This window comes from Cervus canadensis, chromosome 1, assembly GCF_019320065.1.
Source record: "Cervus canadensis isolate Bull #8, Minnesota chromosome 1, ASM1932006v1, whole genome shotgun sequence".
Taxonomy (NCBI): Eukaryota; Metazoa; Chordata; class Mammalia; order Artiodactyla; family Cervidae; genus Cervus; species Cervus canadensis.
The window spans coordinates 14,914,342-14,931,567 of record NC_057386.1 but is presented as its reverse complement, the minus strand read 5'-3'; the positions used below and the strand labels follow the sequence as shown (position 1 = coordinate 14,931,567).

The 17,226-nt window shown below is 41.7% G+C and overlaps 1 protein-coding gene across 5 annotated transcripts in view; it reads left to right on the top strand.

Moving 5' to 3' along the window:
* TANC2 (tetratricopeptide repeat, ankyrin repeat and coiled-coil containing 2) overlaps positions 1 to 17,226 on the top strand; it is a 371,222-nt gene that overhangs the window by 310,360 nt on the left and 43,636 nt on the right. For all 5 annotated transcript variants that reach the window (XM_043465338.1, XM_043465364.1, XM_043465355.1 and 2 more), the window contains one exon: positions 1,755 to 2,362. In XM_043465338.1, coding sequence (XP_043321273.1) covers positions 1,755 to 2,362 — 608 coding nt within the window. The remainder of the gene's footprint in view (positions 1 to 1,754; positions 2,363 to 17,226) is intronic.

The window sequence follows — 17,226 nt, the reverse complement described above, 5'->3', positions numbered from 1 at the left end:
GCAGAAGTATAGGTGAAAGGTGATGGCTTAGACTAGCGTGGGAACAGTGGAGACCCTATGAAGTGGTCATATTTGGGCTGTATTTTGAAGAAGACGGTGATGGGCTGAATGTGGACATAAGCAAGAGAAGAGGTTCATGGATGAATTGTGGGGTTTTGGTGAGCAATTGGGTAGATGCTGGTTTGAGGAAAAGATCTAGATAGTTCCTTCTCAGCAGAGATCCTGTGAAGTGGTCATATTTGGAGTATATTTTAAAGAAGATGATGATGGGCTGCATGTGGATGTAAGCAAGAGAGGAGGTTCAAGGATGAATTGTGGGATTTTGGTGAGCAATTGAGTAGAGGCTGGTTTGAGAAAAAGATCTAGATAGTTCCTCCTATTTGATGGTAGGATCAGTGGTGATACTGTTTATTGACATGGGAAGGTTTGTAGTGGGGGAAGTTTTCATAGTTCTGATTTGGTCACAGTAAGTTTGTCTATGAAACATCCAAGTGGCAATGTTGAGTTAGTGGATATATAAGAAGAGAGCCCAGGAGAAATGACCAAGCTGGGGATATAAAATCAGGCGTCACTCATGTATAGACTATATTTAGAACCATGGGATCCAGCTATTCTAGGGAGTGAAGGTAGCCAGATAAGAGGAAGAATGGAGACGGGAGCCCTGGGTGGACCGAGAAATGAGACAGGACCCAGCAGAAGAGGCTGAGTAGGAGTGGCCAGTGTGCTGAGAGGAAAATGAGGGGAATGTGCTGTGAAAGCAAGCTGCAGAAAGGAACTCAAGAAGCGAGACATGATCACCTGTGTCAGAGACTGCTGAGAGGTTGAGGAGGATGAGAAATGAACCTCCATTATTCAGCAAGGTGCAGATATGACTGATCATCTTAACTAGGACCATTCCAGTGAAGTGATGAGATCAAAGCCTGATTGCAGCAAATGGAGGAGAGAATGGGAAGGGAGGAATGAAATACAGTAAGCAGAGAAAACTTTTCTGTTAAGTTTTGCTAAACATGGGATCAAAGATACAGTAGTTAGAGGGAGGAATATTGAGTCCCATGTCTGTGTGATCCAGGAGAGAAGAAGAAATTGCTGCAGGAGAGGGAATGGATACTTACAGGAGCAGAGTCTGTAAGCAGATAAGAAAAGATGGATTCCAGAGCAAGAGAGTCACCCCAAAGCCCTGTCACCTTCCCCCAACATAATTTCCAAGCAGATCACCAGGGTGCCAGGCTTCCCACTGTTAAAAGATTTTTCCTTTGGGCTGAGGCATCTCCAAAAGACCCCCATTAAAATAAAGTCATTTTATACTTATGGCTGATTCACATTGTTATATGGCAGAAACCAACACAACATTGTAAAGCAGTTATCCTCCAATTAAAAATAAATTTTAAAATAATTTTAAAAAATAATGAGGGATAGAAAGTCAAATTCTGTATGACATTTTTTGAGTCTTTTGGCATTCTGTTTTCTGTTTTAGGAATGTTATTTAGAATATTGACCATCCAGTCGCTCCTAAAATACCCTTTATGAAGACTCATAAAAGTTATTTTAAGTCTTAATTTTAGGGAAGGTTGTGTCCCTTTTAGGCAACTACTAATGTTTTAATCCTTAGACACTAATACGTCATCATATTTCCCTCTTTTCTTTGGCCACTCAGAAGTTCAGAATAAATTTGTGGACCTTGCAGTTTATCACAAGAGTTAGGGGAAACTGAAGGTCTTTCTGTCTCTCTGTCTGTCTCTCTCCATCTGTTTTAGGAAATTACCAAGCTGCTGCCTTTCCATAGGATTTTCCTGGATCGACTAGAAGAGAATGAAGCCATAGACCAGGACCTGCAGGCCTACATCCTGCACCGGATACACAGCAGCTCAGAGATCCAGAATAACATTTCTCTTAATGGCAAAATGGACAATACTACATTTGGCAAACTCAGCTCTCATCTCAAGACCCTCAGCCAAGGGTCCTATCTGTACCTGAAACTCACATTTGACCTCATAGAGAAAGGCTACCTAGTGTTAAAGAGCTCTAGCTACAAAGTAGTTCCTGTTTCGCTCTCTGAGGTTTATTTGCTCCAGTGCAATATGAAGTTCCCAACCCAGTCTTCCTTTGACCGGGTGATGCCCCTCCTGAATGTGGCAGTGGCATCTCTCCACCCACTGACTGACGAGCACATCTTCCAAGCCATCAACGCTGGCAGCATCGAAGGCACGCTGGAGTGGGAGGATTTCCAGCAGAGAATGGAGAACCTCTCAATGTTCCTAATCAAGCGCAGAGACATGACTCGTATGTTTGTACACCCTTCTTTTCGAGAGTGGCTCATCTGGAGAGAAGAAGGCGAGAAAACCAAATTTCTCTGTGATCCCAGGTAAGCCATAGATCGGTAATAAGCAATTGTGAGCCTGTTTTGTATTTACTGCATGGAGCGTGGGTATTGGAAGCAGTGAGAAGTGGTCTTCATGGAACATTTCACATAAAGGAGACATCGCCTCTGTTTCTTCTTAACATAAGGCTATGATGACGTTAACTTGTTTTGTCACAATTTTACTTCCATAAGGCTCAAAATCTGCATAGATGTTTAGAATGCTCCCTACATTCCCATATTTTTCTAAATAATTTTCTCTGATTCCCCTTTCAGAGAAGTCCCCTATAGAGATCACAGGCTATAATTTAACCTTTCAACAAACTCCCTTAGTGCTTTTCAGAAAGATTTGATACACTGTTCACCTCTTTGACTCAGAGCAGAATTCTTTTAAAATTGTGATTGCCCGTTTAAAAGCCAGGCCGTTCTTAAAGTCACCAGCGACTGACCTCATTAGAGCCCAAGCTGGTCCTAAGATTTACGCTGGAAAATGGGATCTTAAACCTTATATCTGAAAAAGACTGGAAGAGATCAGCTCATCTAGCCACTCTACCTTTAGATAAATTAAGTGTTATTATCCCCAGTTTACTATAAAGGCCTTAAAATACTGAATCACTTGCAAAAAGGCATAAAGGTAACAGGGGGGAGAAAGGACAAGGGGCTAGAAGAGGAATGACAAGTGGATCATAGGTACGGCTCCTCCCCTGCCCCCCACACCCACGGCAGATGTCACTGACTTACCTCAGTACTCTCCCCATGCGGTTGACTGTGACTTAAGAATCTTTCTCAGTTCTGCAAACCACACTCCATATGAGACTATTTCCCATCCTCTTGGATAGAACCTAGATCTCTAGCATCCTAATGAGGTGTGCTTTCTACTCCTCCCCACGCATAATTCTTTCAAAGAAAAGAATTATTCTTTTAATTAAGTTGATGTTATCAAAAGCAGGTGTAGTCTTGATTTCCTAGAAATGAAGAAGACACCAACAACATAGCTGCCAAATGCAGAGCTTATTCTGGCTCAGAAAGAAGATAGGCCACATTTGACTTCTTCTGTGACTCATCAGAGAGGCTGACCATCTTTGTCTGTTCTGGGGTTTTGTTGTTAACTCCTGGGGCATGTTCTTCACCCTTGTTAGAGACACCTGTGCTTGTGGGCACACTTCTCAGCCTACTTCCTGCCGACTCATTAGAAAATTAGTTCCAGATTCTGGTGATGATATTAAGCCAGGCAAATTTTGTGCTATCTTCCCTAAGAGTTAAACTTGTTAAAGAAACATTCTGTAGTGGAAAGAACATGAACTTTTGAGTCAGATGACCTGCTTAATAAGTCCTACCTTTTCTAGGAACTGTGTGACCTTTGGAAAATTATATAATGTTTCCGAGACAGTTTTCTTACCTACCTAAAAGGAATAATAATTCCTAGAACTGTTGAGAATTAAGTGAGGTCATGTAGTATAACGCTTAGACTTGTGCACAGTACAAAGAATGGGGTTGGGGAATGTTCTTTGTCTTCCCCCTCTCTTTGTGAAGCTGCACACCTCAGATTGGGGCTTAAACCCACGTGCTGGGACTTGAACATGGCCAAAACCCAGTCTTCCAACTGAGATCACACACTTGATTTCAGGACTTAATGAAGCTCAGGTTCTTGATGTCTCATCACAGAAGGAATTCAGTGAGAGACAAAGTGATAGTTAAGAAGTGGATTTATTTAAAAAGAAACACACTTCACAGACAGTGCGGGCCACCTCAGAAGGTGAGAGTGGCCTCGAAATGTGGTGTGTTTAGTTTTTATGGGCTGAGTAATTTCATAGGCTAATGAATGGAAGAATCATTCCAATTGTTTGGAGGAAGGGGTGGAGATTTCCAGGAACTAGGCCACCACCCAAATTTTGGTCTCTGATGGTCAGCCTTGGAACTGTCTTGGCACTTGTGGTTATATCATTTGGCTTGCTGACGTGTTGCAGTGGGCAGCACTAAGGATTAAGGTCTAGTGGAAGTCGACTTGTCTGCCATCTTGGACCCGTTTGGTTCTAATCAGTTTGTCGTGTCCTTGGGCCATGTCTTCTTTCAGAGACTGTGCCCTGCCCGCCTCCCCTCCTGTTTCATGTGCAGCAATAGACCTTTCAGGTTTCCTTTAACTAAATCCCTGTGGCTAACAGGATAGGTTGCAACAGTCTTCTGCTATTAGTATTTGGGGGCACAAGATTTAAAAAAAAGAAAAAACTGGGTCTGAGTTCTCTATGAATTGTATGTGATTCCCAAGAGGATTTTATTGTAAATCCTGCTAGTACTGCTGCTGATGTTAATACAGAGTTGGCAATGACATATTTAAGAAAGAGACCAATCTAGAATTGCCTAATCAATACTGAAATCAGTTTCCAGAGGAACTTTGCTGGCTGATCTGCTCTCTCATCCTGGAACATCTCAAGGGATTGAAAATTGAGGTCCAAGGCAACCAGACTAACCCTGAATTAAGAGTATCCTTACAACAGATAAAAACCCTCAGGCTCCCAAAGGAGAAAAGATTGTATTTATGCAGCCACATCATGGCTTTCCAGGCTTACCTTCTCAACGTTGTTTATTAACTAGGATCACTTTGGCAAGAGGCTGATGCACTGGGACAAGAAGAGCAAACACGTCTAACTTCAAATGCTGTGTAGTCTATTCCCTGGTGATTGAATAACACTCAAGACTTCTGAGGGATCATCATATATCCCTTAATGGCAGAGAGTAAACAGGACCAGGAGTTATCAAAAAAGCTTCCTTACATGTTTCATCTCAGTTGGAATTCAGCCTTCTATGCAGCACTGTCTGGCGCCAGCTTTGTTACTAAGTTATTGATCTCAGAGCTTGAGGCCCCCTGGGTCAATGAGATGGAAATTCACTAAGAATTTGATGTCACCGGCAAAGCCCAGGCTGGCCTTTCAAAGAAGCTGGCTCTAATTGCTTTCCATTGTTGGGGAGTCTGGTTAGCAGGACTCTGCTCCACGCAGGGTTTGCCTGTGAGGCCCTCAGCCTCTACTTCCTGTACATTATTTCCTGCTCTGTTCTCCTCTTTCTCTCCAGCTTCTCTCTGGAGCATTTCAGTAGACCAGGGAAGGCTAGCTCAGTGCCTCTGAAATCACAGTAAATAGTGCAATGCCTGACAAACTCTGCATAAGGAGAACTTTCAGAAGCTACAGAACATCTCTTCTGGTCTGTTTTCCTGGGCTTTCAACACTCACTTCTTCACCCTGAATTTGTTGACCTTATTAGGGAATTAGTCACAGATGAGAATATTCTACTGATGCCAAAAAGTAGTTGACCTTCATCAGAAGTAGGCCACCCAGGGCGATCCTTTCTGCTAAGTGAAGAGAGTCAGTAATCTGAGGATGGTGCTAGAAGAGGAAGTAGCAGAGCTGAAGGTCAGTGCTTCAGCTGAGATAGGGTTTTCCCTATTTTAAATATCAGACTGCCTACTGTCCCAGAATCAGGGCACACAATTAACATCCCGGAAAGAATGACCTAAAGTTGCATACATATCTGACTGCCACAGAAAGAGATGAGTTATGGATGCCTTTTCTTGGCTTGGTAATAGGGTAAGGGTATTTGTATATATACACATGTTTATGTTTCTCAAACTGTAAGCAAATTATAGTGCAAAATATTTTATTACATCAAAACTTGGAAGAGTTTAGGTTTGCATTCTAGATAGAACTTTGCCCCTTGAAGCACTCAGAAGCCTCAGACTGCACCGCTTTATTCTGCCTTCTGTTTCCCGCTGTTCATCACTGTCATATTCTGTCATACTCTGAAATTAACCTGTCCTGTATGTTATTCCCTTGGGCACTGAGCTATCAGCTTAACTCACTAATAAACTAATCTCTGCTATTATGCTAATAAAAGGGAAGTAGAAAACTTTTGAAGCAACTTGTGCATTTTAAGTAAGGCATTTGAGAGATGTCACCAGCCTTAATAGCTCAGTCGGTAAAGAATCTGCCCACAGTGCAGGAGACCTGGGTTCGATTCCTGGGTCGGGAAGATCCTCTGGAGAAGGAAATGGCAACCCACTCCAGTATTCTTGCCTGGAGAATCCCATGGACAGAGGAGCCTGGCAGGTTACAGTCCATGGGGTCACAAGAGTCAGACATGACTTAGTGACTAAACCACCACCAGCCTTTATAATCCAACCTATTGATGCCTTTGATTGTTGAAATGTGAGGTTGTTAGAGTAGACAGTTGGGGGCCACCAGGTACCTTGTGGTGCTGTCCAGTTACTGCTTAGTATTTCTACATAGCTTTAAGCTAGCCCTGAGTGAATCCCCGCTCTTTTTTCTCTGTTTCCTTTCCTGTTATCTCTGTTCTCATGGTATTGTTAACCTTCCCTTCCCAAGGAACAGCTCTCAGATCAACATTTTGTTGTATGTATATGTAGTATTCCAACATAGAAATTAGAAGACTCTGCTGTCTTATTTTTAACTGTTCAACTAAAACGTTGTAAACTTTCACAAGTATTGAGCTGCGCAGCCTGATGAGGTTTGATTTGGAAGCCTATTTTGGGCTGACCTGATTTCCTCAAACTCAAGAGAATCAAATTTAGGCTGGAAGAAGGGGGAAAAGTCTACTCAAGTCCTACCTGTACCTGTAGGAATAGTTGAGAACTTACTCGATTCTTTGTGGCCAGAGCTGAAATCTTACAATAAATGTTCTTTAATATTTTTAAAAATCATTTTTATTATGTTGGTCAGCAGATTCCACGTTGGAGACTGGGTGCTCTAAAATCCACATCACAAAGCAGAGTGTCAGAGAAGAAGCAGCTTGTCAAAGGGCAGGGGAAAAAGAGGGCATTCTCCCTGTAAAGGGAAACTAATTTGTGCTAGGGACTTGTACATCCTGGCTTCTGGTAGAATGCTTAAGTCTGAAGTGATCACAGAATGGTGAGTTGAGGATTGTGGTGGTTTTATTTATTTGGTTTTTTAATCCACACAGGAGCCTCCCAGCAGGGTGACCCTTAACCTTCATCGTCACAGAAACACAAACTTGAGGTGACTACTTCTCAGAGCGATCGCAGGCATCCACAATAACCCCTTGAATAGGTGGATGGATTCTGCTTTCTAAAAGCAGGGATGAATTCAGCAAAGTGATAGATCATGGGAAGAAAAAACAGGGTTGTGGAGCTAAGTCAGCCCTTAGGGTTTGGAAGAGTTAAAGCTGAGAGAAAAGAGATACACCAAACACCTTTTCCTAGTGCATGACCTTTAGTAGAATGACCTTCTGATATCATGATTTTGCTGTGATTTTCATTGATCTCTAATAATTGCAGAAATTTTTCTCATTTGCTGATAAATATTTTTCCTCTTTATTTAAACCAGTTTCTAACTCCCTGTTAGAATCAAGAATAAATTTTATCAAGAATCAAATTTGAGATTCAAGAATAAATTTGAGACACAAAACTCAAAATAATAATGGAATATTATTATTATTATAGAATATTAATATATTATTCTAGTGACCCAGGTCATGGTTTCATAATATAATGCAAGGGGATACTGCATTAAACCTAATGTGTATCTTGGAATGTGTCCAGTTTGCCCATGCATAATGGGCATGGCACGCATGCCGTTAAACTTTACAGATTTGTTTCTCATAGCATAGATGATAGAACCCACATCTATTAGTCAAATAGGTAAATTGTTCCCATTGCTAAAATTCTCGTATCTTCAAAGATGGGTAACAATAATGTATTTTTTTTCCTTTTACAAGTCCGAAATTAAGTTTGGAAAAAGTTGGTAATCAGAATTCTTGTCCAAACCTATTTAAAACTGAGAGCTATTTATTTTTACTGTCATATAAACTCATGTGAAGTTTGCTAAGTTAATAAATATATAGAGAAGTAGTCCTGCTTATAAAATGGAGAGAAGACATCATTTTAGGACCTTGACAGGCATGCAGAAGGGCCAGCTAATGAAAACACAGAATGGACTTGTACTCTTGGTTTCTTGATAGGTTTGTAACAAAATACTTGATTTTGTTACAAAAATAATATTGCTTCGTATATTTAAATTATATATATATATTTATATATATATATTGCTTTTTTAAAGTGGATATGCCCAGTCTAGCAATTACTGGTTAAAGCAAATTCACCTAAGTAGTTGACAGAGAAATTTTAAGGGAGATTTCTGGTACTGAAAGTAGCATAGGAAATAGAGGCTCATTTGTCCTGCTAAATGAGTCTCTGAAGCAACACTGGCTGAATGAAAAGATGGGAATCCCACAGGCTCTCCTAGATTGTCAAACCAAGATCCATGGCACAGCATTCAGGAGTTCCTGCCAGCTTAGTGGGATATGACAGCACATTTTGTTTTTTGGTGTTTGGAGCAACTTCTTGGCTGTCTCCAGACTTTCAAAAGCAGCTGGAGCTCCACATTTCATAAAATCAACACCAATAGCCTTCTGTTCGCCCAACCATAAGAACCCACAGCTGTAAGACATGTATTCACTGCGGCCATCAGCATATCCAGTTGCTTCTACCACCCAAATTTTGCTTCTAAGTGTCCACTTATTTCCACCTCTACTGACTGCACCCTAGGCTCTCACATGGACTGGTTTAGCATCTTAATTGGTCTCCCTTTCAATCCATTCTCCACCAGCACCTGAAGTGATTCTTAAGAATATAAATCAGACCATGTAACCTCCTGCTGAAAAATCCTTCAGTGGCTTCTTTTTGTGATTAGAATAAAATCAAAGCCAGAGTCTTCAAAACCCTGTATTATACGAAGATAGCTTCTGCCTACCTCTCTAATGAAGTTCATTCATTCTCCCTGTTAGTCACAGTATTCTGGTCATAAATGGTCATCTGCTAGTTCCTAGAATTTGCTAAGCTCTCTTCTACCCCTGGCTCTGCACTTAATAGATCCCTCCGTCTGGAGCGTGCTGTCCCTCTGTCATCACACAGCATAATCTCTCACTCCTTCCAGTCTCAGCCTAACAGCTACCTCCTGAGACTTCCTCATGTCACATATCTAAGAAAGTCTTTCCTGGCCTTACTAGTCATAACAATCTTCTAACTTTCTAATCTTTTATCAATGTATTATCTGTGAATACTTGTTTATTGTCCACTTTCCCTTCTAGAATGTGAGCGAGCTCCATGAGGACAAGAACCTTCCTATCACGCTCACCTTGGTGTTCCTAATGATTGATAGAGTTCCTGGGACACAGTCAGCACTCAGTAAATATTTTGTTTAACAGTGAATTAATGAGTGAACAAAGAAGTGATCAGTTCCATTGCTCAGTCGTGTCCGACTCTTTGCAACCCCATGGACTGCAGCACGCCAGGCCTCCCTGTCCATCACCAACTTCCAGAGTTTACCCAAATTCATGTCCATTGAGTCGGTGATGCCATCCAACCATCTCATCCTCTGTCGTCCCCTTCTCCTCCCACCTTCAATCTTTCCCAGCATCAGGATCTTTGCAAATGAATCAGCTCTTCGCATCAGGTGGCCAAAGTACTGGAGTTTCAACTTCAACATCAGTCCTTCCAATGAACACCCAGGACTTATTTCCTTTAGGAGGGACTGGTTGGATCTCCTTGCAGTCCAAGGGACTCGCAAGAGTCTTCTCTAACACCACAGTTCAAAAGCATCAATTCTTCGACACTCAGCTTTCTTTATAGTCCAACTCTCACATCCATACACGACTACTGGGACAACCATAGCCTTGACTAAATGGACCTTTGTTGGCAAAGTGATGTCTCTGCTTTTTAATATGCTGTCTAGGTTGGTCATAACTTTCCTTCCAAGGAGTAAGCGTCTTTTAATTTCATGGCTGCAGTCACCACCTGCAGTGATTTTGAAGCCCAAAAAAATGAAGTCTGCCACTCTTTCAACTGTTTCCCCATATACATGCTACTAATTTTATTTATTTTAAAAATTTGAAAAACTTTTCACACAGTTCAATAGAATACATCTTGTTCATTCTGTTACCATGCATCAGGAGAAAACAAAGACATGCATGTCAGCACACATCCACTGAACATATATTAAGTAATATATTCAAGGCTCTATGTTAAGCACTGCAGGGGATACACATATGAGTAAGATAGATCTGTCTACCGGGACTTACAGTTAGTGGTTTTAACAGACACATTTATAACCAGCTATAATTCAAGACAGAGTGCTGTACTAGAGGTACAAACAAAGAACTGAGGAACGTGGAGAAAGAAGAACTGATTGATCTTCCTATGCCTGTTGTTGGTGTTTCAAACTGTGACAGTTTGATGAAGTCATAACTCTTCTGCCTTAAAAGCCCTGCCAACTGCCTGAAGACTTCATTGGCAGAGGAGAGGCAGAGAAGTTTCCATTCTCCTAGGGCCAGTTCTGCATTAATAGAACAGAAGGACATTAGGAAACCGTGGAGCCAACTGAGAGAAAGCAGCAGAGTTCTACCTGAGTTCTGTGTTTAAAAAGAAATGATGTCGTTCCTTCCATTTCTACAAAGGTACATCTTGGGCATACTGCTAGTCTTCTACTTCCCATCAGCTCTTTCATTCCCACCTTGAATATGAAACAGCAAGACAAGCTGACTAGAAATGGATTTTGTATTCCAGTTCCATGAGAAAGCCACAAAAAGAGCATGCCAAGGCAGTTACTAACTGATAGGCTGAAGATGGAGGCAAGCATTTTTTTAAAGATGTGGGTGCCACTTGCAACAGGCCGACTGACTGTAAGGCATCAACCCCCAGAGTTTAAGTGCAGGCAGAATTTTTAAGATGAAGAAGATCAGGATTGTCAGTCTGTTCTCAATATTTGAGTCATAGTCACATTTGCTTCACAGTTGATCAGTGGCAACAGAGATGCCTGCAAATTCAAGGCTGAATTAAGTAGTGAATTAGACAGTGGATCTGGAGGTCTTTGTATTGCTCTTCCTCAAACCCATCTACTTGGTATTTATTTTCATGAAACATCTATTGAACTTTACTGTACACCAAGGACTGTGCTATACACTAGAGAAACTTAGGTATTTAACATAACCCTTGACACTAAAGCCATTATCAAGGACGGTCAGCTACATAGCAACCAATAACAGTACCACAATACAAAGTACCATAGGAACCGAGACAAAGAGAAAGTAACTTTTCAGGGACTACCCTGGTGGCCCAGTGGTTAAGACCCACCTTGCAATGCAGGGAACATGAAGTCAAGTCCCCAGTCACTGTTCAGGAAACTAAGATCCCACATGCTGCAATGCAACTTTTGAGCCCACGCACCCTGGAGCCCGAACCACAACTGGAGAGTTCATGCTCTGCAACCAAAGGTCCTGCACAATGCAGTGAAGATCCCACATGCTGCAACTAAGACCCAGTGCAGCCGAATACTTATTTTTAAAGAGAGAAAATACTTTTTCAGAGCAAGTAACGGTCAAGTTCAGCCTTGAAGGATGAGTTGATCCCGTTTAGCTGCAGAGGAGCAGGAGAACACTCTAGGGAGGCTAGAGAGCGGAATGGCAGGAGGAAAAGCAAGTTCAAGATATTAAGTGCCCTTGAGGAATTGTGAGAAGCCATAACTAGAAAATAAGACATGCAGTCAGAGAATGATAGGAAGTGTCACTAGGAAAAAAGTCTCAAAAGTTTAAGACTTCTTGGTTTATTCTGTAGATAACAGGGAGTCTCTATAATTTTTGAGAAAAGAAGAGACAGTGATTAGATAAGTCTAATCAAGTGCAAAATAGCTCTGACAAGTAGTGTATGAAAGATGGGTTGCAGGAGAGACTGCAGGCAGGGAAACTAGTTACGGGTCTAGAACAGTAGTCTAGTTGAGAAATACTAAGACTGCAGTGTGAGAACAGAGAGCTATGTGGACATTTTAGAGATACTCAAAAGCACCTGGTCTTTTTTTGTGTATGGGAGGTAAGGGTGGAGGAATCAAAAATGACTTCAGAACTTATCTTGGATGTGGAAAATAGTGAAGCTGCTGATCGACATAGAGCATTCCGAATGGGGGAAGACTTCTAGCATGAGTGAAGGCAGGGGGAAGAACAGGCTTCTGGAGAGAGGTGAGTCCTGTTTTGGACATGTTTATAATGAATTGCCTCCAGGGGAGGATGCACAAATGTGTTTAGAAATATGACCATGGAGAATAGGAAAAGAGAAAGTTGAAGGCATGAGGTTATGGATTGAGTAGTTACCAGCAAGTAACTGACAGTAGAAGCCATAGTAACTTAACAAGGTCATCCAGGTTAAAGAGCATAAAGCAGAAAGTTTGAATGTATGGAAACAGAATAGGTTTTTTTTTTAACTGAAGTATAATTGCTTTATAGTGTTGTGTTAATTTCTGCTATACCAAGTATAGCAATACCTGCTATACCAGGCTTTAGATTGTACAGCCAAGTGATTCAGTTATACATATGTCTGCATTTGTTTTTATAGTCTTTTCCATTATGGTTTATCATAGGATATTAAATATAGTTCCCTATGCTATACAGCAGGACCTTGTTGTTTATCCATTCCGTGTACATTAGCTTGCATCTTCGAACCCCAGCCTTCCACTCCATCTATTCACCAGCCTCTTCCCCATCGGCAGCCACATGTCTGTTCTCTATGTCTGTGCGTCTGTTTCATGCATGCGGGCTAAGTCACTTTAGTCGTGCCCGACTCTTCGTTACTCTAAGGACCCACCAGGCTCCTCTCTCCATGGGCTTCTCCAGGCAAGAATACTGGGGTGGGTTGCCATGCCCTCCTCTGGGGGATCTTCTGTTTCATAAGTAGGTTCATTTCAGGTATATTTAAACACTAGGAGAAAATGGTGAGCCAAGTAATAATTTACAAGAGTAATATTACAGTTACAGAAACAAAAGAAAGTAATAAGGTTGTGAAATCAAAGATGAAGATTTTTCTGCACTAGGTCTGATGTGATGAATATAATTTCTGCCTATGTTCCATTAGCCAGAACTCGGTCACATAACCCCACCTGAATGTGAACACAAGGTCCCTGGCAAAGTAACTGCTTCCAACCAACCACCCTTGACTGTGGACAGGAGCACAGACCTTTGGTAGACAGGTATTCATCTCTGCCCTGTAATTCTAATCTCACTAGTTCTCCCTAAATAATTCCCACATGTACCTCTATAATACAAAGACATTCCACAGCGGCACATGTTATTTCAGCCCACACTGTAAGATAGCTAGGACAGGCTTTAGATTGTACATAGTTGCTCGCCAGCTGGCTGTCCCTGTTCCACTTTATCACATCCTAGCACCACACAGAAGAATATCAAAACACTTAAGTGTTGTTTCTCTGAAATGCTGAAGTGTTGTATATTGAACTTGCCCTCCCAGGAGCTGATGACATCTATGTGACCACACATAAGTGACTCTGACTAGAACAATGGAGGACCCTTCCATGCTGGAGATATTTGAGTATATTTGTTAGTACTACAGGTAGAGACTTTAAGATCACTTACTCTCTGGGTTGCTAGGTGAAAATCTATTAGAAAAACAGACATAGTACCATTGTATATTTTATAGTTGTATAAAACAAAAAAGTTGTATAATAGCTGTTAGGCAACTTCCAAACCAATAGATGGGCGGAGGGTAGGGATGGTGACTCTTGCCTTAGAAAGCTTTATCTGAGAGACTCCACAGCTCTGAATCCTTTGAGGTGCTCGGGCCTCAGGTAAGAGCAGCTCCTCATTGTCTTATCATCTGTAGTTGTCCAAGGGTGAACATCACTTGTCTCTGATAATTTCGTGTCAAGGGGCTGCTGAAGCCTGCAGCTGGAATTGAGATTGGATCTACCCTGTGTTATGCTGGGTACGACCTTCCCTGCCTTTTGTTGGGAGAGAGGTGAGGGGAGAATGCTGGGGGAGGAATCTTCAACTCTGACATGTGATTGATTCTCTCCTAAAATATGTCAAAGCAAATCTATCTTGAATGTAAGGCTTATATCCTCCTGAAAATCTCTGATGGACATGAGAAATTCATATTCCTCCTGTTAGCTTAACTTTTACCTTACTTCTTAGGATCTGGTTAGCTCTGTTCTTGTCCCCAGTCTCTGCCTGAATTGACAGTACCAGGTTTTCCTGCACAGCTAACTGTGAATGGCACTCATCCCCAATCATTTTCCCCTGATCCATGGGCTTCCCTTCTGGCTGTAAAGGTAGAGTGAAGTTAGGTGTGGAAGGGCAAAGATTGGAGTTAAGGATAGGGTATCACGTTTCACCGTGCCGCACACTTTAAAACTCTGAGCACACAGTCATCCTCTTACGTGTTTGAAGTCTTCTGTGATTGCTGTTCATTCCTTTAGTTTAGCACTGTGCCAGTGACTATGGAGGATATAAAAGAAATATAAAATACCTTTACCTAGTATCTCTCACTTAATTCCCACCCCAGGCCTGAGAGAGAAGTGTTACTCTCCCTGTCTTACAGAGAGGTTAGAAAACTTGTCCAAAGCTGAAAGCTTGAAAGAGACAAAACTGGAATTTGACTTCATTTCAGGGATAAGGAAGCAATGTTGTGAATGCAGATAAGGAGTCTGCAAGGTGACTGAATCACAAAGTGACCTCATTACATAAACTATGTGGAAATCCTAATACTTCTACCCTCACCATGGCCACCGCCCACTGGTCTTTATAACCACATATGAGCTCACATGAAAGTCAATTTTTATCACCATCATCTGTAATTATAGGGGGAAACACAGTTGTGTTCAGTCATACGTAAAATGTCACATATACTCTGGCTTTCTCTATTTCTTAACTGCTGTCTCCCAAAATGCTAATCGAAAAATGTCAAAATCAACAGTTGCCGATTTTGATTGTAAGAATTCAGATTGTGTACTATAAAAATGAACGTACTCTTCTTTACGTTTTAATCTTATCAATGTTGCAGTGGAGCAAGGTTTCAGAAGACCCTGGGTTCTCATCTCTTTATGTCCTAGCCACGTGAGCTGGAGTCTGTTCTTCAGTCTTGCTGAGTCTCAGCCATTCTACCACATTAGTAATATTCACACCTGTGCCCATAGTAAAGGTGTACGGGGGAATCTAAATAAGTGCTGTAGTAATTTTGGAAACCACAGGTAGTGTACAAATGTACATTTGTACAAAAGGGACTGTTATTCATTCACTCTGCAAGTATGGACTCTTGTTAGCTCAGAGAACATATGTGAAAAAGCATAGCTTCTGTCCTCAGTAGAGTCTAGCAGGAAGACTGATGTGCAGACACAAACAGTGCATGGCTGTAGCAGGTGTGATGGTGGAGCGGTGTGCTAGATATGTCAGAGCCTCAAGGAAAGAACTGCTGACCCCGTCTGGGGGACCAAAGAAGACTGCACAGAGGAGATGCTGTGAACTGAGGCTTGAAGACTGGGAAGTGGTTTACCTGATGAGTTACAGGCAGAGGGAAAGCATGTTTGAAACTCTAATTTACTCCATCTGGAATTAGAAGTACAAGGTTAGGAGGTGAAGAAACAGATAAGGGACAGATTATGGGGAGGCTTTGAATACCATGTTTAGATTTAGGATTTAGAGTTTAGATTATGTAGAGGAGGAAATATAAAGCCATTGAAGGATTTTGAGGGGATTTGATCAGGTTTCTGCTGGATAGGTATTGGTACGAGCTGGGGAGGAGGCCATGGCAAGAGTGAAGCTCTTGCAGTTATCCATGAGAGGTGATGTCCAGGGAGGAGAAAACGACTGCTTGGTGTTATGCCTGAGCAACTGGAGGTGTTTTTTTTTTTTTAATAAGCCTTAGGGGATTTGGTTTTAAGGGAAATCTTCAACTTCAAACAGCCATCGTTTGACAGGTCATTTGGAGGTAGCGGAATCTGCTGGCAGCTAGAGAAGCAGAGTAAATCTCAGAGAGCCAAAGCCGGGAGTCGAGGTGAGGGCTGCCTCTGAAAGACGAGTAAATGGGGAATAGAGCAAAGAAGTTATGTAACCAGAGGAAAGTGGAAGAAAAGCACCAGGGTAGTGTCTTAGATGTCAAGAGAAGAGAGAGTTTCAAGGGAAACAGTCCATAAGACCTAATGCTGGATGGAGAAGAAAAAAAGAGGAAAAACAAAAGATCAAAGGCAAAAAGAAAACCAATTAAGAGGCTGCTGGTGATCTTAGAGAATACTGAGGCTAGAAGTCAAAAGAAATAGGGCTCAGAAGTGAGCAGATAATAAGAAAAATAGAAATAAATGTAGACAAGCCCACATATAGACCCATTCAGACTGGGTTAGCCAGTGACATCGTAGTTTGTCAGAACAGTAAGGTATGAATGGGAATGCCTGCATGTAATGGAAATTGCTATTTTACTTTTCATGTCCTCAATACCATAAGCTTTGAGTCCAATGAGCTGATCGGAATCATTCTTTCATGAATAATACAACAGCTTGTATCCAAAAAGAAGGAAACTACAGTTGTCACCATCTTTTCCTTGACCTGTGTGGCTTGCTGTTTCTCCTCCGTGCTTGATCAACAATAACAAAAGGAAGCGCTGTCCTGTGGGTGGCTGCAATGCATGCTGGAAAGGTGCAGAGGCATCTTCCCAGGGTGTCTTGGTCACGGTGGTAAAGTGAAAGCACTGGGGCAGTCAGGTCTGTGTCTACCTGACAGCTCATGGCCTTGCCCTGAGCTTTTTCCTTGATCCTCATAGGCATGGGTTCTCCTTAATGGCCTGAAGCATAAATGATGGATCAGAGGCCTGTGTTCAGGAGTTCTTGTCTCTATGGACAGTCAGAGATGAGTCATTTAAAGTAATAATTCTTATACCAGGGACGCTGCAATCCTTTCATTGTTAATAACCAGATAGGATTTTGAGAAGTTAGGGCACTTTTATAAATGGTTCTCATTAACTTCTGTTAAAATAGCCTATGAACTACACTGGGCTTTCAAGGGCTATGTAAATG